General features: G+C 45.3%; 1 protein-coding gene across 1 annotated transcript in view; it reads left to right on the top strand.

Moving 5' to 3' along the window:
* The window catches only part of Ak3 (adenylate kinase 3), a 30,300-nt gene extending 5,696 nt beyond the window's left edge, over positions 1-24,604 (top strand). Inside the window, exons 2-5 of the mRNA XM_076561909.1 lie at positions 3,773-3,892; positions 17,222-17,394; positions 18,337-18,455; positions 20,823-24,604. Of these exons, the coding sequence (XP_076418024.1) occupies positions 3,773-3,892; positions 17,222-17,394; positions 18,337-18,455; positions 20,823-20,943 (533 nt within the window). The 3' untranslated portion in view covers positions 20,944-24,604. The remainder of the gene's footprint in view (positions 1-3,772; positions 3,893-17,221; positions 17,395-18,336; positions 18,456-20,822) is intronic.

Below are 24,604 nucleotides of genomic sequence, written 5' to 3'. Positions count from 1 at the left end.
GTCCATTAGGCATGCACACGGAGTGGGGGATTTCACTGAAGGTGCTCACAATCACGGTGTGGATTTGGGGTCAGGCAGACACATGGATGTGTGTTAGTCACAGTGGCTGCCATCATAGCACAGACTAGGTGGCTCAGATAGCAGAACTGTTTTTGGAGCCTAGAGGTCCAAGACCAAGGCTCTGGAAGAGTTGGTTTCTGGACGTTCTCACTTTATGGCCTTTCTTCTGTGCTCAGGCACTCGCTGTCTCCTCCTCAGTGTTTACACGCAGTTTCTATCAGATTGAGGCCCCACCCTATGACTCCCTTCAACCTTAATTACCTTCTTAAAGGTAAATACAGTCTAAATATAGTCACTGTAAGGGTTAGGTTAGGGTTTTAGCATATGGACTTGGGACTGACTACTCAGTCCATAGCAGGTTTCAGGGGAGAGAGGGGGGGAGAGGGAGGGAAAGAGAGAGACACAGAGAGAACACACACACACACACACACACACACACACACACCAGTAAGCTCGAGAGCACTTGTGACATTTCAGGAGCCTAGAGGGAAACTTTTGGTTACTTAGGAGGTCGATGCTGTCTTGCCATAAGAGTCTTTTAAAATAATTTCTGTTTTCATTGTTATAAGCTGAGACTAGACACTGAATAATTTATAAAAAAGAAGAAAATAAAAAAGCTTATCCAGTGCACCGTTATTGGGATCGGAAGTGCCGAGATCTGGTGGCTGCCACTGGCAAAGGTCTGTGCTGGGTTGTCCCAGGAAGAACAAATGGATGTGTGACAAGAGAAACCACAGGAAGCAGTTACCCAGGCTTCACTCGGAGAATTCGCTCGCCCAGCATCATTAATCCCTTTATGAGGGTGGACTCAGGACCCAAACCCCTCTCAGAGATTCGACCTCCTCTTAACACTGTTTCTCTGTGCACCAGACTTTTTTTTTTTTTTTTTTTTTTTTTGGTTTTTTTCGAGACAGGGTTTCTCTTGTGTAGCTTTGCGCCTTTCCTGGAGCTCACTTGGTAGCCCAGGCTGGCCTCGAACTCACAGAGATCCGCCTGCCTCTGCCTCCCAAGTGCTGGGATTAAAGGCGTGCGCCACCACGCCCGGCTCAGACTTTTTTTTTTTTTTTTAATGAGTTCTGGCTCATGAATGTCTGGCCACCCTTACACATATCTGTATCTTTTAATTTGCTTGTTTTGAATAAACCACATCCCAAACTTGGTGATGAATCTGATTCTCTATCAAAAGAAAGAGCAAAGGACTTTAGCCAAAACTAAGAGGACTGGGGTTTGTTACTCTGCGTGTGTGTGTGTGTGTGTGTGTGTGTGTGTGGTGCCTGGAGAAGGGAAGAGTGCAAGGTGAGGGAGGGAAGAGGTAGAAGGATGGAGGCGGACTCAAGGACCCTGTGCATGCTAGGCAAGTGCTGTACCACGGCCAGACCTGTGGAGCTGGGCTGAAATTCTGTCCTGAAGCCCAGTGAGGAGGGAGCCGGAGACAGAGGTCTGGAAGAGGAAGCCTTTCAAGCTGTGTGGTAGCTGGAGGGAGGAACGATGGCCAAGGGAGATTTCGGTGTTCAATATTTTGTTTAAAATGTAATTCTTGTGAAATAGTCGGTACCTGAAGGTTTTATAACTAGGTAGGGGTAGAATTAAAAGCACATTCAGGGGCTGGAGAGATGGGCTCAGACAGTAAGAGAACTGCTGCTCTACCAGAGGACCAGGTTCGATCCCCAGCACCCACGTGGCAGCTCACAGACATCTGTAACTCCAGTGCCAGGGGATCTGAGGCCCTCTTCCGGCCTCTTTGGGAACCAGGTATGCACACGTGTGCCCAGACATTCATGTAGACAAAACACCCTTACACATAATTTTTAAGAAGAAGTGATCAAATGAAGTCTACATATTAAGGACATGGAACTTTCCAAAGGCTATTTTATTTCGTTACCTTTAAATATTCTTTTTTTTTTTATTAGTGTGTGTGTGTGTGTGTGTGTGTGTGTGTGTGTGTGTACGTACATGTGAGTGCAATGCCAGGGGAGGCCAGAAGAGGGCAATGAATCTCCTGGAGCTGGAGTTACAGGTGTTTTTAGCCACTCAGTGTGGGTGCTGGGACCTGAACTCAGGTACTCTGAAAGAGCAGCAAGTGCTCTGACCAGCAGATCCACATCTCAAGCCCCTCCAAACTTTAGTGGGTTTGGAGGACACTTTCCCAGAACCCAGGTCCTCTCCTGGACATTGTAAACTGGTGGTATGCTTGTCAAATGGCAACTGGTTTAGTAACCATAAATTCTTAGTAATGGTAAGTTCATAGTTAGGAATCATCCACTTTTTTCTTTGGCCTCTCACTAGCCTGGAACCTACCAAGTAAGGTAGGCTCTCTGGCCAGCAAACCCAGGGATCCACCTGTTTCTGCTGCCTGATGCTGTATTACAAGCTCATGCCACCATAGCAGCTTTTGGTTTATTTGGATTCTGGGGACTGACCTGAAGTCTTCACGCTTTCAGGGAAATGTTTACTGACTGAGCTACCACCCTCATTAGCCCTTCTGTAGTTTTTTCTAACTAAATTTTTTTAGAAGTTGTAGAAAAGTGAAATATGTAGACATTAGTGTTTATATAGTTGTACATACTACATGATTAGGAATAGGCTTACTTTATTTTTTTGGAGTCAGGGTCTCTGGAGTGCGCTATGAACTCTCTGTATAGCTGAGGATGAGCTTGAATGTCTGATACTCCTGCTTCCACATCCCTGGTGCTGGGATTATAGGCATGTTCACCCACCACATTCAGTCTTATGCTGGAGACCTAAGCCCAGGTTTCTTTCATGCTAAGCAAGCACTTTAAAAGCTCAGTTAAATTCCCAGTCCTTCTTGTAGCTGGAGTTTTCTCTCCGGTCCCCGCCAAGCCCTGGCAGTCCTTTAGCCCACTTATAAAATAAACACACAGATGCTTATATTATTTAAACTGCTTGGCCATTAGCTCAGGCCTATCATTGTCTAGTTCTTACTCTTATATTTAGCCCATTTCTATTAATCTATACTTTGCCATGTGGCTCGTGGCTTACTGGTACCTTACATCTTGCTTGTCCTGGTGGTGGCTCCAGGCGGTCTCTCTCTCTATGCCTTCCTGTTCCCTCAATTCTCCTCTCTGTTAGTGCCACCTATACTTCCTGTCTGGCTACTGGGGCCAATCAGTGTTTTATTTATACAGAGCGATATCCACAACACCTTCCCTCCTCCTGCCCCTTATTGTGTTTGTGGTTTTTGAGACATGGTCTTGCTGTGTATCTCTGGCTGCCTGGAACTCACCATGTGGTTGAGGTTGGCCTCAATCTAGTGGAAATCCTCCCGCCTTGGCCTTCTGAGTGCACCGCCACACCACACCCATTTGGTTTTGTTCTTTTGAGACAGAGTCTCATTATATGGCCCTGGATGGCCTGGGACTTGATACACACGCAGACTAGGTGGGGGTTGAATTTGGGGCATTCATACTGTCTTTGCTTCCCTTTGGTTGGTTGGTTGGTTTTGTTGAGACAGGGCCCTCTGTAGCACAAACGGCCCTCAGGCCTGTATATGTACCTGGGGCTGGCTTTCCTGCTGGTATTACAGGTGTGCGCCACTATGTCCAGCATAACCTGTGCTTGTAGCAGAAGAGCTGTTAATAATGCGCTTTCTCATAGGCCTGACGTTTGGAAGCATCCTGTAGAAAACAAGTTCCTGAGATCTGGACTAGTTTGATAAAGCAAACACACTCACTGGCTTTTCCCTCTGCTGTAGAAATTGGTGTGTTGGCCAAGACTTTCATTGACCAAGGGAAGCTCATCCCAGATGATGTCATGACTCGGCTGGCCCTCCACGAGCTGAAAAACCTCACACAGTATAGCTGGCTGTTGGATGGTAAGTACAGATACGCAGTGTCCTGGGTATCTCTGTCGCCCGAAGTGATGAGTGCGGGCAGGAGAATAAGCAGTCCAGACTATGGAAAGTCATCAGGAGGGCAGTCAGTCACCTTTGAGTCTAATTTTAAAATTTAATCAGTGAGCTGATTAACTTATTTTGAGGCAAGGTCTTATGTATCCCCTACTGGCCTCCAATTTGCTGTGTAGCTAAGGATGAACTACAAATTTTGATCTTCTTGTCTTTGCCTCCCAGATGCTGGGGATACAGGAATGAGTGGCCAAGCTTGTCTGTGTGGTGTGGTGATCAAACTCAGGGCTTCCTGCCTGTTAGGCAGCCATGCTACCAACTGAGCTATATCCCAAGCCCGGGGTCTGGTTTTTTATTTGAAAGGAAAGAGGGTGTTGGACCGCATGATTTCTAGACTGCTTCAGATGTAACTTTAGTTCTATGCCCCTTTTAAAGACTATTCTTTGACTTTTTAAACTTTGGTTGTTTTGCTTTTTGAGACAAGGTCTTATTATGTAGCCCAGGCTGACCTTGAACTTGTGAGCCTTCTGCCCCAGCTTCTCCCCCGAGAGCCGGGATTCCAGGCTTGCAGCACCATACCAGGCTGAGAATATTCTGTGCTAAGAGAGGATCTGCACAAAAGAAGTTAGACTGAAGAGTGACTTACAATAAGCTGTAGACTAGCCTGAGTCCTGGTAGAGTCTCGGGGCAGGGTGGCTTGTAGACGCTGCTTGCTGATGGAGGGAGGACACAGAAGAGGCCTTTAAACGCGGGACACTTTCCTTCAAGATCAAAGTTCTAATACCATCTTGGAAGGGGTGTGTTAACCCGGTCCTGTTTGTTCTCTTCTACTTAACCTGGTTCTCCACCTTCACACGAAGTCCTCAGTGCTGCCCACTGAGCCCTGCAGCCCAGCTTGCTAGCAGCCAGAGAAGGTGTCCCAGTCCCTAACTGCAAAAAGGTTCTGGACACCTTAGAAAGGTGAGGCAGGGAATGAACAAAGGGAGAGGCAGGGCAGAATTCCTTACCCTGGTTTATTAGAGCTAGTATCTTTTGTTTGTTTGTTTGTTTGTTTTTTTGAGATAGGGTTTCTCTGTGTAGCTTTGCGCCTTTCCTGGAATTCACTTGGTAGCCCAGGCTAGCCTCGAACTCACAGGGATCCGCCTGCCTCTGCCTCCCAAGTGCTGGGATTAAAGGCGTGAGCTAGTATCAAGAAGAAAACAACAACAAAAGTATGCTTGCCTATATATCCGTCAGTGTGTACACAGAATCTCGAGGACTTAAAAATTCTTGAAACACTTACAGAAGGTCTTTGGTGTGTAGATACCATGCTGAAGACCAGTGGCTGAATACACCAGGCTGCATATATTTATTCATGACATAAATGTTGACCAAGTGCCTTCTAGGTACACAAAGCTGGTCTGGGCACTGAACCTAAACGAGAACAAACTCCTTGCTTTTGTGGACAGTATATTCTAGTAGAAAAGTTTGGATAAGCCCAGATTCAACGTTGATGTGAACAGAGAGCCGTGTGACGAGCAGGCGGATACTTGCTTCCTTTTCTGGTAGAAAATATGGATACATGAGCCAACATTTTATTCTCAGGTTTGATGAAGCCTTGCGTCTGTGAGATGCTGGGATCTAGAAGTACTCCTGTTGACAGGCAGCCTGTGTAGGTCTCTTTACCTGAAGGAATGGGGTACATGGAAGGTTGAGTGTAGATGCTGCCCAGCACAGGGAAGTGGCCAATTTCCCAGGAGACCCGCCCATGGCCACCAGAGGAGGATATCTGTGGACTAGGGCAGCAGGAGAAGGGCCTGGAATGTGGAATGTTTGTCTTTTGTTTCTTGATTGATGCACTGTCACAATGGCTTTTCCTCTAGAAAAACCAAAGCAGATGAAAATGTATAAGAGAAATAGGGTCCTCAATGATCACACCCTCCTACAGCAACTACATTTAATTGCCTCTCTTTTTTTATAATTAAGAAATTTTTTATTCATTTTACACACCAGTCACAGATCCCCCTCTCTTCCCTCCTCCCACCCCCATTGCCTCTCTTTAAACAGGCATTCTCTACAGCATAAAAAAAAATACACATGTATCTAAATGTCCATCTATTATTAGATACGTTTTGCTCTCTCCACCAAGTAATAATTAATATTGTTTTTCTTTTTGCTGGAGTGACAAATACTTCAGAGAGACAACTGGAAAGAAGGATGATTTATTTGGGTTTTGGTTTCAGAGTTTTCAGTCCATGCTGTTGCCCATGTTGTTTCTGGGCCTTGTTGACAGCGTGACTGAATCGAGGCCACTCTCTTTATGACACCATTGACTGTACCTATGAATTAATTCATCAATGGAGTCACAGCCATTTCTCTTAATGACTGGAGCTGCCAACTAGGGACCAAGACATCAACATACAAGCTTTTGGAGGATACAACTTATTATCCAAACTGTAACATACACACACATGTGGATACACGCTGTGGTGGCTGTTCGTGGTTGTCAACTTGACTACATCTGGAATTAACTAAAGCCAAGCAGCTGGGTACACCTGTGAGGGATTTTTTTTTTCTTAAATTGTTTGAAGAGGAAGACTCACCTTTAATACACATCTTGTGAGGTGGGAAGACCCACCTTTAATCTGGGCCATGCCTTCTGCTGGCAGCCTATGTAAAGGACGCAGAAGAAGGAAGCATTGGCTCATTGCCTGCCCGCCCTCGCTCTCCCTCTGGCAACTCCACTCCTTCACCGCCATTAGAAGCTATTTCTTCACAGTTCTGACAAATACTGAACACGAGTTGAGACATCCAACCTCACGGACTGAACAACTACAGATTCTTGGACCTTCTGCTGGTAGACAGCCGTTGCTGGACTAGCTGGACCACAGCCTGTAAGCCATCCTAATAAATCCCATTCTCTCCCACCCCCACCCCCCCCCCCCCCCCCCGCCCGTAAGTTCTGTTCCTTTAGAGGACATTGTCTAATACAGATACAGATTTTTGGCACCAGAAGTGGTTCGAGAGCAACAGAAAGTATAAGGATGACTTTTTTTAAAAAAAAGTAGCTTGAATAACTTTCCAATTTGCCAAAACCCACCGAAGCCTTTCCAGTTACTGAAGCCTCTCCTAGGAGCTCGCACAGTACTGAGAGCCCATGATGTGAACTAGTTTACAAACTTAAGGAGACAATAGCTGGGCGGTGGTGGTGCACGCCTTTAGTTTCAGCACTCAGGAGGCAGAAGCAGGCAGATCTCTATGAGTTCGAGGCCAGCCTGGTCTACAGAGCAAGTTCCGGGACAGCCAGTGCTACACAGAGAAACCCTGTCTCAAAACAAACAACCAAACCGAACAAGATTAAGGAGATGAATGTATTTGATTATCCTGATTCACCAATTGTGAGAAGCAAAATGGATTTGGTGACTCTGTATATTCAACTTTTGACAATTTGTGGAAAAATAAGGAAAATGATGCTGGTCAGTTGCTCCTGGCACATCTGGATAAATTGACAAAGGAAAAGAGTGAGTTCCATGATAAAATTAGCCAAGTTCTAGCATCTTAGAATATGGTGAAGGACAGTGAACTCACTGATAAAATTAACCAACTCCAGGTGTGAATACAGTCTCAAGGTTTCTATGTGTCCTGGAAGAGAATCTTCTCTCCAGAGGCCACAGAGCTCAAGTTTCAGAAAATCAGCCCAAAGCCCTCATTATAGGGCTGGCTGAATTACAGTGAAAATTCAAGTCCCAGCCTCAGAGGGTGTTGGTGGTTAGAGTAGGGCATTCATTGATAAAGAATGGGATTCTGTAACTTGGGATGGGGATGTGTGGGAGGACCCCGTTGAGACTGGGAACTTTGAACTCTCAGATTCTCAAGGGTTTAATCTCACCTAAGGAAGCAGTCTCTCTACTTTCCCTCAGCAGAAGACGTATTCCCACCCCCAACCCCTGAAATACTGCCTTTTCTGCCTTTGACTGAGGAAATTAATCCTTCACTGTCTGCTAACCCAGCAGTAACTTTCTCTGAAGGAAATGCCAGGCAAGACACCAGTGATGTGCCTCAGGGCCCACCGATAGTTGCCTCTAGACTATAACCAGACTCCAGGCTAAGCAGGCTCCTGGAGATAGAAAGTGTAGTCCATGAAGAGGTATACTACACCACTAAAGAGCTTAGTGAGCTTGCTAATTCATTCAAGGAGAAGTCTGGGGAATTATGTGTGGGAATGGATTTTAAGGGTGTGGGATGATGGTGGAAGGAACGTAAAACTGGACCAGACTGAGTTTATTGATTGGGCTCACTGAGCGGAGATTCGAGGTTCAATATGGAAGCTCGCACAGATGAAAAGAGTGCCGACCGTTTGTCTGAGTGGTTGGCTGAAGCATTCTCAAAAGATGGCCTCCTGAAACAGAGTTAGAGGTGCTTGATATCCCCGGGCTTAGTGTTGAGGAAGGGATGTTAAGGCTCAGGGAGATTGCAATGTTAAAAGTGGCTACGCTGTGTAAAACCGAATCCTCCACAATATATACCCTTTATTAATCCTATAAGTCACAAAATGGGGAGAGGGCACCAGTGCATTTGAAGAGCTTTGTTGTCTCCCTTTTCCCTGTGCCAGACCTAGGCTTGGAGACACTGCTTAAATGGATTAAATGCCGTGGGTTGAATTGGGCCCCAAAGGAGCAGGGCCAGGTGGCAGGACTGAATGCCAAAGGCAAGATGATCATAGTTATCATAATGGGCAACATAGGCAAAGCAATATCATACATGATGGCCTGGCTCATAATGGGCAGCAAGGCAAAGTGATTTTTGCTTATGTGGACCTTTGGTACTGGCTAATCAATCACAGTGTTTCCAGGCATGAAATAGATAAGAAGCCTACTGCCTTTTTGTTTGATCTGGGTAAGTGGAAAAATTTCTCAAACAAATGAAAGGAAGTCTACATTGGATGGTGGCAGAAGGGAATCTTGGCCCATGAACCAGACTTGAGGCAGTTTGCAGGCCCAGAACCCCTTGAAAGAAAGGATGGCCAGGTTCCCCTGAGGAAGGCCCTTGATAAAACACATACAAGTATTGTTGGCTTTTCTCCAGTTCTTCCCCCGAGGGACCTGTGGCCTTTGACGAGTGTAGCTGTACACTGGGGGAGAGGAAACAACCAGACATTCCAGGGTCTGTTGGATACTGGCTCTGGATTAACACTGATTCCGGGTAATCCCAAGAAATGCTGTGGCCCTCCAGTTAAAGTAGGGGCTTATGGAGGTCAGGTGATTAATGGAGTTTTGACTGATGTCGGACTCACAGCAGGTCCAGTGGGTTCCCGAACTCAACCTGTGGTTATTTCCCCAGTTCCAGAATATATAATCAAGATAGACATACTTAGAAGTTAACAGAATTCTCCCATTGGTTCTCACCTATGGACTGGGGAATATTATGGTTGGAACGGGTAAATGAAGTCTTTAGAGTTGCCTCTACTGTGGGGGACCAGCCCCCACTTTTACGACCAGAGTACTCTTGAGCAGGGAGAAGTGAGGAATTTGTAGATAGAAAGAGAGACCTAGACGATGAGAGGAAAGACAGAAACACAGGATAGCCTCGGGAGGACCTGGGTCAAAACCCACCAGCCCAGAACTTTATTCCAAAGGGCTTTTTGTAACAATGCCAAGGAGTGAGGCAAAAAGACCTCCCCCTGCTAGATACAACCACGTGAAGACCCTTCCAAACACCTGGTACCCAGCCCCGTGGCCCAATTATCCTCTTACGCAGTCCTGCTAGGTAAAGCCACTAGGAAACCTTGGTAGGCTCCAACAATCTGCCAGGGAAAATAGTGAATCAAAAACAGTATCATGACCCTGGAGGAATTAGTGCCACCATCAAGGACTTGAAAGTCCCACCACATCTCCCTTTAACTCCCTTATCTGGCCAGTGCAGGAGACTGATGGACCATCGAGAATGACAGTGGACTATCAAAAACTCAGTCAAATAGTGACTCCAATTGCAGCTGTTGTACCAGATGTTGTGTCCTTACTTAAGCAGATCAACACATCTTTTGGTATATGGTGTGCAGCTATTGATCTGGCAAATATATTTTTCTTGGTACCTGTTCATAAGGACCCCTAGAAGAAATTTGCTTTGAGGCCAGCAGTATACTTTTACAGTTTTACCTCAAGGATTAACTCTCCAGCCCTGTGTTATAACTTAGTTAGAAGGGATCTTGATCACCTGTCTCTTCCACAAAATATTACATTGATGCGCTATACTGATGACATTATGCTGATTGGACCAAGTGAGCCTCAGGAGGCAGCAACCACTTTGAACACATTGGTAACACATGTGCATATCAGAGGATGGGAAATAAATCCAAAAATTCAAGGAAGGACCTTCTACCTCAGTGAAATTCTTAGGAGTCGAGTGGTGTGGGGCATGCAGAGATAATCCTTCTAAAGTGAAGGCTAAGTTACTGCACCTGGCCCCTCCCACCACCAAGAAAGAAGCACAACATTATAGTGGGCCTGTCTGGATTCTGCAGACAACACATTCCTCATGTGGGTGTATTACTCTGGCCCATATACCAGGTGACTAGGAAAGCTGCTGGCTTTATGTAGGTCCTGGAACAGAAGAAGGCTCTTCAAGTCCAGGCCCTTGTGCAGGCTGTTCTATCACTTGGACCACATGATCCAGCAGCTCCAATGGTACTTGAGAGGTCAGTGGCAGATAGAGATGCTGTTTGCAGCCTTTGGCAGGCCCTGTAGGTGAATCACAGAAGAGTCCTTTGGGATTTTGGAGCAAGGCTCTACCATCATCTGTAGACAATTATTCTCCCTTTGAGACATAGCTCTTGGTCTGCTATTGGGTCTTAGTGGAAACTGAACATTTGACAGTGGGCTAACAAGTTACCATTTGGCCCGAGCTGCCATCATGAATGAGCTGAGTCATAAAGTAGGACGTATACAGCAGCAATCCATTGTCAAATGGATGTGGTATATATGTGACTGGGCCGGAGCAGGTCCTAAAGGCACAAGCAAGTTACATAAAGAAGTTGCCTATGGTTTCTACTCCCATTACAATGCTGTCTACTGCCAAGCATGCACCATAGAATCTGCCCTGTGATCAGCTGACTGAGGAAGAGAAGACTAGGGTTTGCTGATGGTTCTGCACATCATGTTGATACCACTCAGAAGTGGACAGCTGCAGCATTACAACCCCTTTCTGGAACAACCCTGAAAGATCCCTGTGAAGGGAAATCTTTACAGTGGGCAGAACTTAGGGCAGTGCACGTGGTCATACATTTTATTTGGAAGGGGTGGGCAAATATGTGACTGTTCACTGATTTACGGGCTGTAGCCAATGGATTGGCTGGATGGTCAGGGACCTGGAAAGGGCATTTTGGAAAATTGGTGAGAAAGACATCTGGGGAAGAATGGATAGATCTCTGCAAATGGGCGAAGGATGTGAAGGTACTTGTGTCCCAGCCAAATGCTCATCAAAAGATGGCTTCAGCAGAAGAGGAGTTCAGTAACTTAGTATATAGGATGACCTGATCTGAGGACAGTCAGCCTCTTTGCCCAGCCATCCCTGTCATTGCCCAGTGGACACATAAATAAAGTGGCCATGGTGGCAGAGATGAAGGTTATGCCTGGTCTCAATAACATGGACTTCTATTCACCAAGACTGACCTGGCTACAATTGGGGCTGAGTGCCAGATCTGCCAACAGCAGAGACCAACACTGAGTCCCAGATGTGGCACTATTCCCAGGGGTGACCAGACAGCTACCTGGTGACAGGTTGACTACACTAGACCATTTCCTGGTGGAAAGGACAACACTTTGTCCTTACTGAAATAGGTACTTGTTCTGGTTATAGATTTGCCTTTCCTACATGTAATGCTTCTGCCAAAACCACCATGCATGGACTTACAGATTGCCTGATCCACCGTCATGGTATTCCACACAGGATTGCTTCTGACCAGGGAACTCACTTCACAGCTTGGGTAGTGCAACAGTAGGCCCATGACTATAGAATCCTCTGGTCTTACCATGTTCCCCACCATCCTGAATCAGCTGGTCTGACAGAAATATGGAATGGCCTTTTGAAAACACAGTTACAGCACCAATTAGGTGGCAGCAGCATGGAGGGCAGGGCTAGGGTTCTCCAGAAGGCAGTGTGTGCTTTAAATCAGTGCCCAATATATGGTACTGCTTCCCGTCATTGCCAGGATCCACAGGTCCAGGAATCAAGGGGTGGATGTGGTGGTTTGAAAGAAAATGCCCCCCAAAGGGAATGATACTATGAGGAGGTGTGGCCTTGTTGGAGGAAGTATATTACTGTGGAGGTGGGCTTTGAGGTCTCATATATGCTCAAGCCATGCTCAGTAAGATAGTTCACTTCCTGTTACCTTTGGATCAAGATGTAAAACTCTCAGCTCCTTTTCCAGCACATGTTTGCCTGTACCCTGCCATGTCCCACCATGATAATGAACTAAACCTCTGAACCATAATCTATTCCATTAAATGATTTCCTTTATAAGAGTAGCTGTGGTCATGGTGTCTCCTCACAGCAGTAGGAACCCTAACTAAGACAGTGGAAAAGAGAATAGTTTCACTCACTGTCATCTCTAGTGACCAACTAGGAAAATCTTGCTTCCTGTTCCCATGACCTTAAGTTCTGCTGGTCTAGAAGTTTTGATTCCAGAGAGGATTGGGGGTAGTCCTGCCAGGAGATACAACAAACATTTCGTTGATCGGGAAACTCAGGCTTCCCCTGGCCACTTTGAGCTTCTGATGCCTTTAAGCCAACAGACTAAGAAAGGAATAAACCGAGTTAGGAAGAGTGATTGATCCAGATTACCAAGGGGAAATTGGATTGCTTCCCCACAATGGAGGTAAGAAGGATTATGTTTGGGTGGAGGAGATCCTTTAGAGCATCTCATGGTGCTACCATGTCCTGTGATTAATGTCAATGGGAAACTACCACAGCCTAATCCAGGCAGATGACAAAGGGCACAGACCCTGCAGGAATGAAGGTATGTGTTGTGGAATATTCTTTTAAGATGTGTTACATTCATTTATGCTGTGGAATATCTATTTGATAATGCAAAGATGTGTTGCATTCTTGTATGTTGCATTTGTTTAACTCTGTGAAGCTGTGTTACTTTGCCTGTCTAAAACACCTGGTTGGTCTAATAAAAAGCTGAACAGCCAACAGCTAGGTAGGAGAAAGGACAGGCAGGGCTGGCAGGCAGAGAGAAGAAATAGGAGGAGAAATCTTGGAAGAAAAGTTCTGGGGGAGCAAGAAAAGAAGGAGAGGAGGACACCAGGGGCCAACCACCCAGCTACACAGCAAGCCATGGAATAAGAAGTAAAGAAAGGTATATGGAATAGAGAAAGACAAAAGCCCAGAGGCAAAAGGTAGATGGGATAATGTAAGTTAAGAGAAGCTGGCTAGAAACAAGCCAAGCTAAGGCCAAGCATTCATAACTAAGATAAGAATTCATAAGTAAGAATAAGACTCCATGTATTTATTTGGGAGCTGGGTGCGGAGCCCCCAAAGAGCAAAAGATTAAAGAAAAGAAAAAGGAAAAAGAACCCAACAACAGGTATGGATCATTCCTCCAGGAAAAGAGCCAAGACCTGCTGAGGTGGCTGGGGGTGAAGGAAATACAGAATGGGTATTAAAGGAAGGTAGTTATAAATACCAGCTAAGGCCAAATGACCAGTTGCAGACATGAGGATTATAACTGCCATAAATGTTTGTCATATTTTATTAAGAATGTGTTTGTACATATATTTGTATTTTCTTTCCTCCGTTTCTTTATCCTGTAATATTAGTTAAGAAGAGTATCAGTGGTTATCACATTTAAGTTTTGAGATACTAAAACAATATCTCTCAAGGGACATTGCCACCTATACTAACTGTACAATGCATTAGCAGTTGTACAAGAGATAGTTATATTAGATGTAATTATGACCTGGTTAAATATATAACGTGTTTGTGATTGTACGTGGGATAGTTAGGCATTATTATGACCTGGTTGGTTACACATGGAAATTAAGCATAGCATAAAGAGATGTAATTGTGTCAAGCTGACAAGGGGTGGACTTGTGATGGCTGTTCTTGCTTGTCATCTTGATGACATCTGGACTGAACTAAAACCCAAGTGGCTGGGTACACCTGTGAGGGATTCCCCCCCCCCCCCTTAATTCCTTGAAGTCTGAAGACTCATTTTTAATCTGGATTTTCTGAGGTGAGAAGATACACTTTTAATCCAGATCTTTAGAAGTGGGAAGGAAGATCCATCTTTAATCTGCCACACCTTCTGCCAGCAGCCTATATAAAGGACACAGAAGAGGGAAGCTTGCTCTCTTCGCCTGCTTGCTCTAGCTCTTGGTGGCAAGTCCATTCCTTCACTGGCATTAGAGCCTACTTGGCATATGCTGAAGACCAGCTAAGACAGCCAGCCTCATGAACTGAACAACTATTGAATTCTTGGACCTTTTGTTGGTAGACAGCCATTGTTGGACTAGCTGGACCACAGCCTGTAAGCCATTCTAATAAATACATATATGTGTATCCATTCTATAAGTTCTGTTCCTCTAGAGAATCCTGGCTTTTACATACACATAAACCAACTTTTGCAATTTGCATTTCAGCTGAATTAAACCACAAGGACAGTTTGGTTTCAGTGGGCTAAAAGACACATTTTTTTGCATTTAGCATACATACTATACTTTAATTCCCCACTTGAGGAGCATGTAGGTGGCAGCCAGGTTTTCACTGTTTGGAATGATGCTGCAAAACATAGCCTTGGGGTTGGGGATTTAGCTCAGTGGTAGAGCGCTTGCCTAGCAAGCGCAAGGCCCTGGGTTTGGTCCTCAGCTCCAGAAAAAATAAATAAATAAATAAATAAAATAAAATAAAAAAAAACCCATAGCCTTACGTTTCTTCTCCTGTCACAGGTTATTTTGATTCAGGCCTTTTATCCCAATGGATGTTTTATTCTAAGTTACTGAAGATAAACATTTCAAAATTTTGTGTAGAGTGCTTTGCCTGCAAGCATGTATGTACACCACATGGTATGGTGCCCATAGAAAGCCAGAAAAGGTCATCTGAGCTCCTGGAAGTAGAGTTACAGATGGTTGTGGGTGCTATGTGGGTGATGGGAATCGAACCTGGGCCCTCCACAAGAGCAGCAGTATGAACACTGTAATAAGAATCGGGCCAATAGAGAGGTATTTTTGTTAAGACTTTTTTCAGTGCAAACTCCTTGATTATGAGTGCAGGTGTTAGGTTACATAGACTGCGTGTGTTCACTGTGACTGCCACTGCTTAATGGCTTCATGAGCGACAGACAGCAAGGCATTTGCTGTTGCTCTGCCTGCTTCCTCATTTGTAAAGTGGAGATAACAACAGCATCTCTCTCATGGGCATTAGGGCAGTTGAAAGAAATGGTCGCTATAAAACCTTTACCGTATGGCTGTTGGCATCTGAAAGCCTTCTGTGGAATGAGCTATTATACTCTATTAGTCTCATTAAAGATAGTCAAATTGTTTCTCTCAGGATGACTTCATTATAAATTCTATAGTAAATACTTGCTATTTTCTTTCATCTTGGGGCTACATAAAGTGTTCCAGGCTGAACCTCTTGCCATTAACTTTGTTTGGGGCCATTGTCCCTCGATCCGGGTTCCTTAATAGTTATTTTATCCCATTATGAGTTCTAAGTCATAAGCCAAATTTTCCATGTTTGAGCTTTGGTAAGCTGTGTTTTTAGCGCTAACAAATCATTGCATATGCATTTTAGCCTCTGTCACCCTTGAGAAATGTATTATTTTCATAAATCTTAACTTCCTTGTGCCCTGGACAGAATGTTCCTAGTCATAACATTGTAAAGTAAAAAGTTTGGGATCAGATACCATTTCAAATTCCCCAGCGTACTTGTGTCTATTTTGGGACTCAATAATCATTTCTAGTTGCTTTTCTCTGTGTTTTTGAACCACATTGTTTAAACTATTTTAGCTGCACTGGCTGCATACCCCGTTTTTCAAATGCCTGAGACCACGTTTCCTACTTCAGAGTTTTGTGCTTCCAGCTGTGGTCTTTACCAGCTGAGCATTCCTGAGCACCCTAAACCCCAAGTTGGACACCTCTGACATCACTGGATCTAGATTTCTGGATTAGGGATGTTCAGACTGTAAAAACTTTTATATGTCATATGTCATATTTTTGTCATATTTCAGACTCAGCCTTCAGAGATTTTGAATGAAGATGATGTCCTCCTGATAAGTCCTTTCCCATATACATATTTTTTTTTTAAAGATAGGGTCTCACTGTGTAGTTCTGGTTAGCTTGGAACTCACTGTGTAGACCAGGCTGGCCTCAAATTAAGAATTCAGCCTTCTTCTGCCTCCTGAGTGCTGCTACTATTCCTGTCTTATTTAAAAAATTGTAAGTGTGTGTGTGTGTGTGTGTGTGTGTGTGTGTGTGTGTGTGTGTGTGTGTAGGAGCTGTTGTTGACCAGAAGGTGTCAGATCCCCTGGAGCTGGAGTTACAGGTGGTATGAGCCACTGGACGAGGATACTTTGTGTTTTTTTTTTTTTTTAGGGTTTTGTTTGTTTGTTTTTGTTTTTTTCTGTTTTTGTTTTGTTTTAGAGAGAACTAAGTGTGGTGACTCGCACTTGCTCCATTTAAGATTTATGAGTGTTGGGCTTGCATGTTATGTATGCGTACCACGTGCATGCCTGGCACCCATGGAGGCCAGAAGGTAAAATCAGAACCCTTACATCTTAGAGTTATGGATGGTTTTGAGCTGCCATATGGGTGCTAGGGACTGAACCTGGGTCCTATACAACAGCAGCAAGTGCTTTAAACCACCGAGCTCTCTCTCCAGCCCCTTTTGTTTGTTTTTAAGACAGAGTCTCATGTAGCCCGAACTGGCCTTGAACTCCATTATTAATATGTAGCCTAGGCTTTGAACCCTTGCCCCCACTTCCCAAGTGCGGCCATGGCAAGCATGCCGTCACATCTGACTTGAATTCCGTTTGGCTGGTAAGCATGATGGCAGGCAGATAGTCCCCGTCTCCACAGGCTTCCACCTGTTTCACTGAGGCTTACCGCCCCAGGAGAGCGAAGGGCTGTGTTAGACAGAAATACCCTCGAATGCACACTCAGAATGTTTAACCAAATATCTGGGTGCTCTACAGTCAAGTAGACACCAAGAAATTTGCTCAAGGTTGTTACAGTCCTGGTCCACCTGCCTGGCTTCATTCCTGGCTTCAGTTTGCCTAACACTAACCCTTTCTCTTTGTCTTCCCCTCCCTCCCCTCATATACAGGTTTTCCGAGGACACTTCCACAGGCAGAAGCCCTGGATAGAGTTTACCAGATAGACACAGTGATAAACCTCAACGTGCCCTTTGAGGTCATTAAACAACGCCTTACTGCTCGCTGGATCCATCCGGCCAGTGGCCGAGTGTACAACATTGAATTCAACCCTCCCAAGACTGTGGTGAGTAACCGCAGCGGGGCTGACACACAGCAGAGTGTCCGTGAGTTCTCTTCCCCTCCCAGGCATAGTTCTGTAACCCTGGACATCCTCTGTCTGACCAAGACTACTGCCAGGGTACTTGATGGGTCTGGTCCACTCAAGCTTGGTAGTAAAGGTGCGTTCCTCTGGAACAGGTCTGTGCCTCGCTCAAGTGTTACGGTTTAACTGTGAAATGTCCCCCATAGGCTCAATGTGGTGACTGCTTGGTCCCCAAATGGTGGTGTAGCTTTTGAGGTGGAGCCTAACTGGAAAAGTGGGTCACTGGGACAGTACCTCTGCAGATTATGCATGATCCTTAGTCCCTTCCCCGACCTTCTTCTTGTGCATCCTGTGAAGAAAACTGCATGTGCATGTGCACATGTGTACCCATGCACACGCACACATGCAGACACACACACACACACACACACACACACACACACACACACTCCAACCATGATGTTCTCAAGTTCAAACTCAAGCAGCCAAGACCCGAGCCCTCTGAAACAATCTGCCAAATACACAGCTCCTCCCTTCTACTCAGTTTTCTCAGGTGTTGGCTACAGCTGTGAGAAACCTGACACAGACAAAAAGTGTTGATTTCCTTCCTCTGTGCCAGGGTGTGAGTGCAGGGCAGAGGCAGTGAGGATCTGCAACACGGGCTTGCGGTTGGAATGTCTACCACACCTGGGAACCAACACTCCGAGGACCTGGGCCTAGGGACAGACAGGGGCGTCCCAGTCCAAACCGCACAGCACTATGGAAATGGCCCTGGGGGTTCTCACAGCGGCAGTCATCTGCCTTTAGCTTGGATCCTGTTCCCTGAAACATGAGCACATTTCTGTGATGGGTGCTGGAATAGAGAGGCTATCTGCTTAGAAAGACACTGTCACGCTGAGCTGACATTCTTCGACGTCTGTCCAGGGCATCGATGACCTGACAGGAGAACCTCTGATTCAGCGTGAGGATGACAAACCAGAGACGGTGATCAAGAGACTGAAGGCCTATGAAGCCCAGACAGAGCCCGTCCTGCAGTATTACCAGTGAGTTCTCGCTTTTCTCACCGTCTTTTTTGTTTTTTCGAGACAGGGTTTCTTTGTGTAGCTTTGCACCTGTCCTGGATCTCACTTTGTAAACCAGGCTGGCCTTGAACTCACAGAGATCCACCTGCCTCTGCCTCCCAAGTGCTGGGATTAAAGGCGTGCGCCACCACCGCCTGGCGGTGATCACTTACAGTAGCCGTTACTTTAAGCTTGTGATTGTATACGGAGCCTGGCTCTATAACCCTGGGCAAGGCATTTCTCTTCGGATTCCTTATTTGCAACCAGCCAGTGTTAAATACCCGCTTTCAGAACTATTATGGGACGGGAGTGAGAGCCTCTGCAAAGGCTTAGAGCAGTCCCCAGCTACTGAATCAGCCACTGTTGGGGACCCTACTGGCACTGTGCCAGGCCCCTGTCTAAGCAGACAAGTACACTCAGTTCCTACAGGCCTCCAAGACAGTCACCTTGTATGGATAAAGAGGAAAACTGCGCAAAGAAGCTGCATCGGGCAGTGAGATGAACTCGTGCTTATCATCAGAAGCCACTCACACTGGCTTAAGCAAATGGGGGGGGGTGTTAGTTCTATAACCAAGAAGTCCAAATACAGATGGCTGCTGGTCCAGGGGCTTAACGAGTGTGGTCCAAACCCAGCCCCTTCAGCTCCATTCCCTGGGTTGGCTTCAGGCCCAGGTGGCTACAATGTCCTCTGACTTTAGCTCAGCTCCTGCCAGCTCCGCTACCTCAGCAGAAGAGAGACACCTGTCCCTCCAGAGAAAGTCGTGGGATCGATGGCCATTAGCTCCAGCCAGGCACTGTTGAAGCGAGGGTGTGGGAACAGTCTCACCTACCTACACCTCATGTCCTGAGTGTGGTCCGCCTGACTGTCCATGGGACTCACAACAGAGAACGCCTTGTGCCTGGGCAGATAATAATACTCCTAAGAGGCTGTGAGGAGAGGAAATGCCTGTAAGGATTAGTTCTGACACAGGATGGGAGGTTGAGGAAAGCTATAGAAATTAGTGATTTGGGGCTTTTTCTTTCTGGGTTCCTGGCTCCTGCTGCTTCTTGCCATATATACAATGCATACATAGACTTAAAGGCTTACCTAAAAATGGAAATAGCCTTAAAAAAGAAACTTCGTAATAGTCAGTTCTGTTATTTGAACGAGCTTATAGTCTCCTTATTCTTCCCAGCTGGAGAACGCTCGTCTGTCTAGAATGTGATGTTCTTACTCTTTGGAAGACTCATTTTTGTAGCTGGTTCCATTTCATTACAGAGAAATTACAATACAAATGTGAGGAGGGACCAGGTGCCCATTCCCTACAGAGTTCTGCCTCGGTAGTACATCACTCCTGGCATCGTAGCTGATACTAAAGCATCATCTCCAAGAAGCTTTCCCATTCAAAGTTTGCTCTCCTGAAAGCTCCGCCTGCCTGTGAATTTAGATGCTAAAAGGCTTCTTCTATGTAAATACTCCCTTTGCATAATTTTTCTCTGTAGCAGATACTTTCACACAGAAAACAGCTGCTGTTATGTTATTTAACCATGGCAAATGTTAGGAGTTGTCAATAAAGGGATCCTTTTGTCCCAGCGAAAGCCTATTGAGAACGGCTGCAGAGCTATGGAAAGTATTAAATCAAGTTGAGTGACCTGCAAACCAGTGTGCACACCCAAGAAAGGTGTGTGGGTCAGGGGAGTTCAGAACCTTAAGGTAGTCTGTGGTTTGAGAAGCAAACCCCAGGATTCTGAGCCCCACACTTCATCTTCCTCCTACTGAACACTGGAGTGAAATAACTCCTTTGATGGCCAGTCTGCCTTGGGACAAGCCAACCAACCTGCAGGGATAAACAGAGAACCCTGACAAGAGCAAATTCAGGAAAGCAGAATAGCGGGGAAAGGAACTTGGTAAAAAGAATAACGAGTGCTGGAAACTTTCAGAGACTTCAGTGGAAGACAAAGTCAGGCAGGGTGTCCTGGTGGCTGATGGGCCCTGACTCTAACCCGCCAGCCTGGGGATTGAGGCTGAGTCCCTTCCCAGAAGGCAAGTGTATCTGTAAGTAGGAGCACCTGGGCTTTTGACGAGCTATGAAGCATTAGTATAGGCTTGGCCGGCAGCACAGCTCAATTCGACAGCTGACATCCTTTTCAAGACCCCTTTCCTGTGCCAGAGGACAAAGCACAAACTAGAATCTAGATTTTCCTAGGTCCACCCAAGTTCCTTCCCCCGGATCAGAGACCTAAACTTGCAGAACTTCTAAACTCACATGAACTTTACAAATCCCTTTGAAAAAACACATTAGGCACATTTAGACTTGTGTAATCTATCTATTTACCTATCTACCTATTTATTTTGTTTTTCATCCTTAGGAAAAAAGGGGTGTTGGAAACATTCTCTGGAACGGAAACCAACAAGATCTGGCCCCATGTATATTCTTTCCTACAGACGAAGGTTCCAGAAACTACCCAGAAAGCCTCTGTCACTCCCTGAGGAGGGAGTAGTGAGCAGGGCCGCCTCGCCTCGTCTTTGTTTTTCGAAGCTCTTTTCCTAAGACTTCTCTGAAAATTATGACTTCTTCCTAATGACTTTCTTCTGGATGTTACTAAGGATGTGCCAAATGAGTCAGACACTAAGGCTGATCTGTTAAAATAACCTCGGATGTTTAATCTAGTTGTCTTCTGTGGATGTGCAATTGGAAAACATCAGAGATGTTGAAACTTAAGAAAAAAAATCAGAGCACAACGGAAAAGAACTGGTAATCGTCTACCCCTCTGTTCAGTTAAAGTGGTCGATCACATTTTCACGTTTTCCTGGGAAAGTTCAAAAAATCACATATTACCTGAGGCAGATAAATATCTCATTAAAGGCCAATGCCCTTCTAGCCCAGTGGGATGTGGTATTTGGGGAGACTGTCTATAGATTCTAAAAAGAAAGCAACTGGCTTTATTTGCAGATGTTGCCAGATGCAAACTCACTGCTGCCTTTTCGGGGAAAGGGAGGGCACAGGCCACCATGCAGTGTCCGCCATTTACTAGCTTTCAATCTTCTATGAAAATGCAGCCACTGGCACTTAAGAGCACGTGACTTCGGTCTGGCTGGTTCTTTTCCAAACACGCATGTACTGCGGCCTATGATTCTGTCGACTAAGTTCTGGGAGGAACACTGGCAAACGACAGCGGAATAGTCCTAGGTTCTCACCTGTCACTCAGGCCGAGGACTAGGTTTTAGGGCCTACCTGTCAGTTTCTCTCTCACACACAAATGGACAGTCTGCCTTGATGAGCAATCGGTAGTAAAAAGAAAACCGGAGGGTCAGAGAACACCCCGGGCAGTTTGCCACTGACGTAGATGGGGTATGCTGGGGACAGCCCCTTGATAGAGGCCAGCTAGTCAACAGGCTGGGTTAAAAAGTACTGGAACTGAGTTCCCTCAAGGACATTTATATCTCTATCAGAGTCCTTGATTTCAAGGCCCTCTTGTCTCAGCCTCTCAAGTGCTGGGATCACTGTTGCCACCCTACTTCAAAGGGAACAACTTTTCTTGTACCGTCTAAGGAGCCTCCTCTCCCACCTACAGCACTGTGGATCCAACTTATTCTTGTGTTCTGGGCAAGCACCCTATCACTGTGCTCCATCTCTAGCCTTAGCCTGTTTTTTTTTTTTTTTTTTGGTGACAGGATCTTATGTAGTTCTGGCTGTCCTGGAACGACACAGACCAGGCTGGCTTCAAACTCAGAGATCCATCTGCCTCTGCCTCCCAAGTGCTAGGATTAAAGATGTAGATCACCACTCCTGGCCCTAGCCTTTAGTTTTTGAGACAGGTCTCACTATATAGCCCAGGTTGCTTGAAATGATGTTGTCCAAGCTGGCCTCATGTTCATGATCCTCTTGTTTCAACATCCTTAGTGCTTAAATTACAGGTATGTACCACTAAACCAAGCCTGTGAAACCATCTTAAAACTCCAGTCACTTCCTTAGTGGAGTAAGGACATGTCCTTAGATACTGTGGCCTGATGTGAGAAAATATGAGAAGTGGAAGAAAAAACAACTCTACCTTCCAGGAAGATGTATTTTACTCTTTATTTTACTTGGTGCTAAATCAAAGAATCAAGCCCTTGTACAAGCCTTTGAAATTTTGGCCTATTTTATTTCAGACACTTGAGATACAAATGCCAGCAAGTGGTTCTTATATATCTGGGAGTAGGGGAGCAATCTTTGCTCTTTAAATTTCACCATTGATCTTTCAAAATGGACTAGGCCTTCAATTAGGATTCCAATGAACATCTTGTCCCTTGTCGATGTTTCTGTAACGCTTTATCTGAATGTTGATAACTGCTTTCTAACATTGTTGTGAACTACCTAAATTTAGGACTGATCGGTGGGTTCTGTTACATGTGGTGATATCAGCACTGTGGTTGTCGCCCTTTACCTCTCTCGGGCCCTTCACAGGCCCCCAACCCCTTCCTGTTATCTGCTGTGGCTTCTTTCTAATAAATGGTCTTCAACAGTACTAATAAACAGGTCTTCCCAACAAAGCATCTTATGACATTCTTTCTCTCCTGCTGTACTGATGTATTCACACTGACTTTCGTGACACTGGAGATGTGGAGGAGGTAGGAGGATTGGAGAACATGAAGTGACATTTTTTCCTGTGACCAGACCAACCAAGATATTGTATATACATCCACTTGGGAATGGTGTATGGCTTTTCTATTAAAACAGACAAAAGGGACCTGTTTTCTGTTGGATAGGTTGATGTCAGACACTGATAAAGGATATCATTGCTGGGGCTGGACAGATGGCTCAGCAGTTAGGTGCATTGGCTGCTGGACAAGAGGACCTGGTTTGATTCCCAGCACCCACATGGCAGATTATAACCATCTGTAACTCTAGTTCTAGGGGATCCAATGCCCTCTTCTGGCCTCCACGGGTACCATGCACACACACATTGCAGACATATACAGGCAAATACCCATACATATAAAAAAAATTTTTTTAAAGTACCATTACTTAATATATCCTGCTGAAAAGCAAATATGTGGTAACCAGTGCAAGAGCTTTTATTTTGTGTCACATGGAATATGCATGGAGTTGAATGCCCTGGGCGGGAGCATGTCTTCAACAATATCCCTGCACTAATAGCTTGCAACTAAAGATTTTCATTCTGGAAGTTAGGATTTTTTTTTTAAACAATTAAAATAGTCTAGCTGGGCTCAAAAAGCACTGGTAAAAGCCAGTAAGGTTTCTGAATCTGTAGCATTCCCCTGCGATTTTTTAAAAAGGTTTCATTTTTAAAGTGTGCATGTGCACGTGTGTGTAGATGCCTACAGAGGCTACAAGAGGGCATCAGGTCTCCTGGCACTGGAGTTACAGGAGCTTGGAACACCAGATATGGGTGTGGGAAGTAAACTCTGGCCCTCTGCAAAAACATTTAAGTGCTCTTAACCAGCGATTCATCTCTTTAGCCACCCCTTTGAATGATCTCTAAAAACCCCGAGTTTTTCCACATATAGCACACAAGGAGTGTCTCATCAAGTGTAGACCGGCCCAGCAGCTTCCTATTTCCCCAAAAGGGTCTGAAGGTAACAGGAGTAACCAAATGAAAGTTAGAGGGTTTTAAAGTTATTCTCTACCTTTAGAAAAGGTCGCGTTCTTTCAGGCAGGCCTCTGAAAACACTTTCACCTGTCAGTGATGGTGAGTAATCCACAGCCAACACTTCCTCACCTTTGTGCTTTCCCCATATACCGACACCGAGCAAACCAATACTGGCTGATTCAGTATTGGACAGGCTGTGAAACAGGACAAACATCCCCCACAGGTGGGTACTGAAGGCTGCAGGCTCGAAGGGTCTTCTTGTTAAAATGTGAACGGTATGCTGGAAAATGGAAATGGGAAACCCAACCCCAACCCAGACAAGTACCACCTTTGTCCCACATCAATTTAAGAACTGGAATGTGACTAACTCTGAGAATAGTAAACTGACTTGTTTTTCTCTGAAAGTACCCCAGGATTAACTTGAGAATCACCCTGCCTACATCTCTACACTGTAATGAAACCACTGAGTAACAGATGTGTGCTCTTTGGGGAAGCATGTTAATTCACTTAAAAATTGAAAACAATTTTTAATTAAAAATAAAAACATTTAAACTATG

The sequence above is a fragment of the Peromyscus maniculatus genome, chromosome 1 (assembly GCF_049852395.1).
Source record: "Peromyscus maniculatus bairdii isolate BWxNUB_F1_BW_parent chromosome 1, HU_Pman_BW_mat_3.1, whole genome shotgun sequence".
Taxonomy (NCBI): Eukaryota; Metazoa; Chordata; class Mammalia; order Rodentia; family Cricetidae; genus Peromyscus; species Peromyscus maniculatus.
This window is presented reverse-complemented; position numbering and strand designations above follow the sequence as displayed.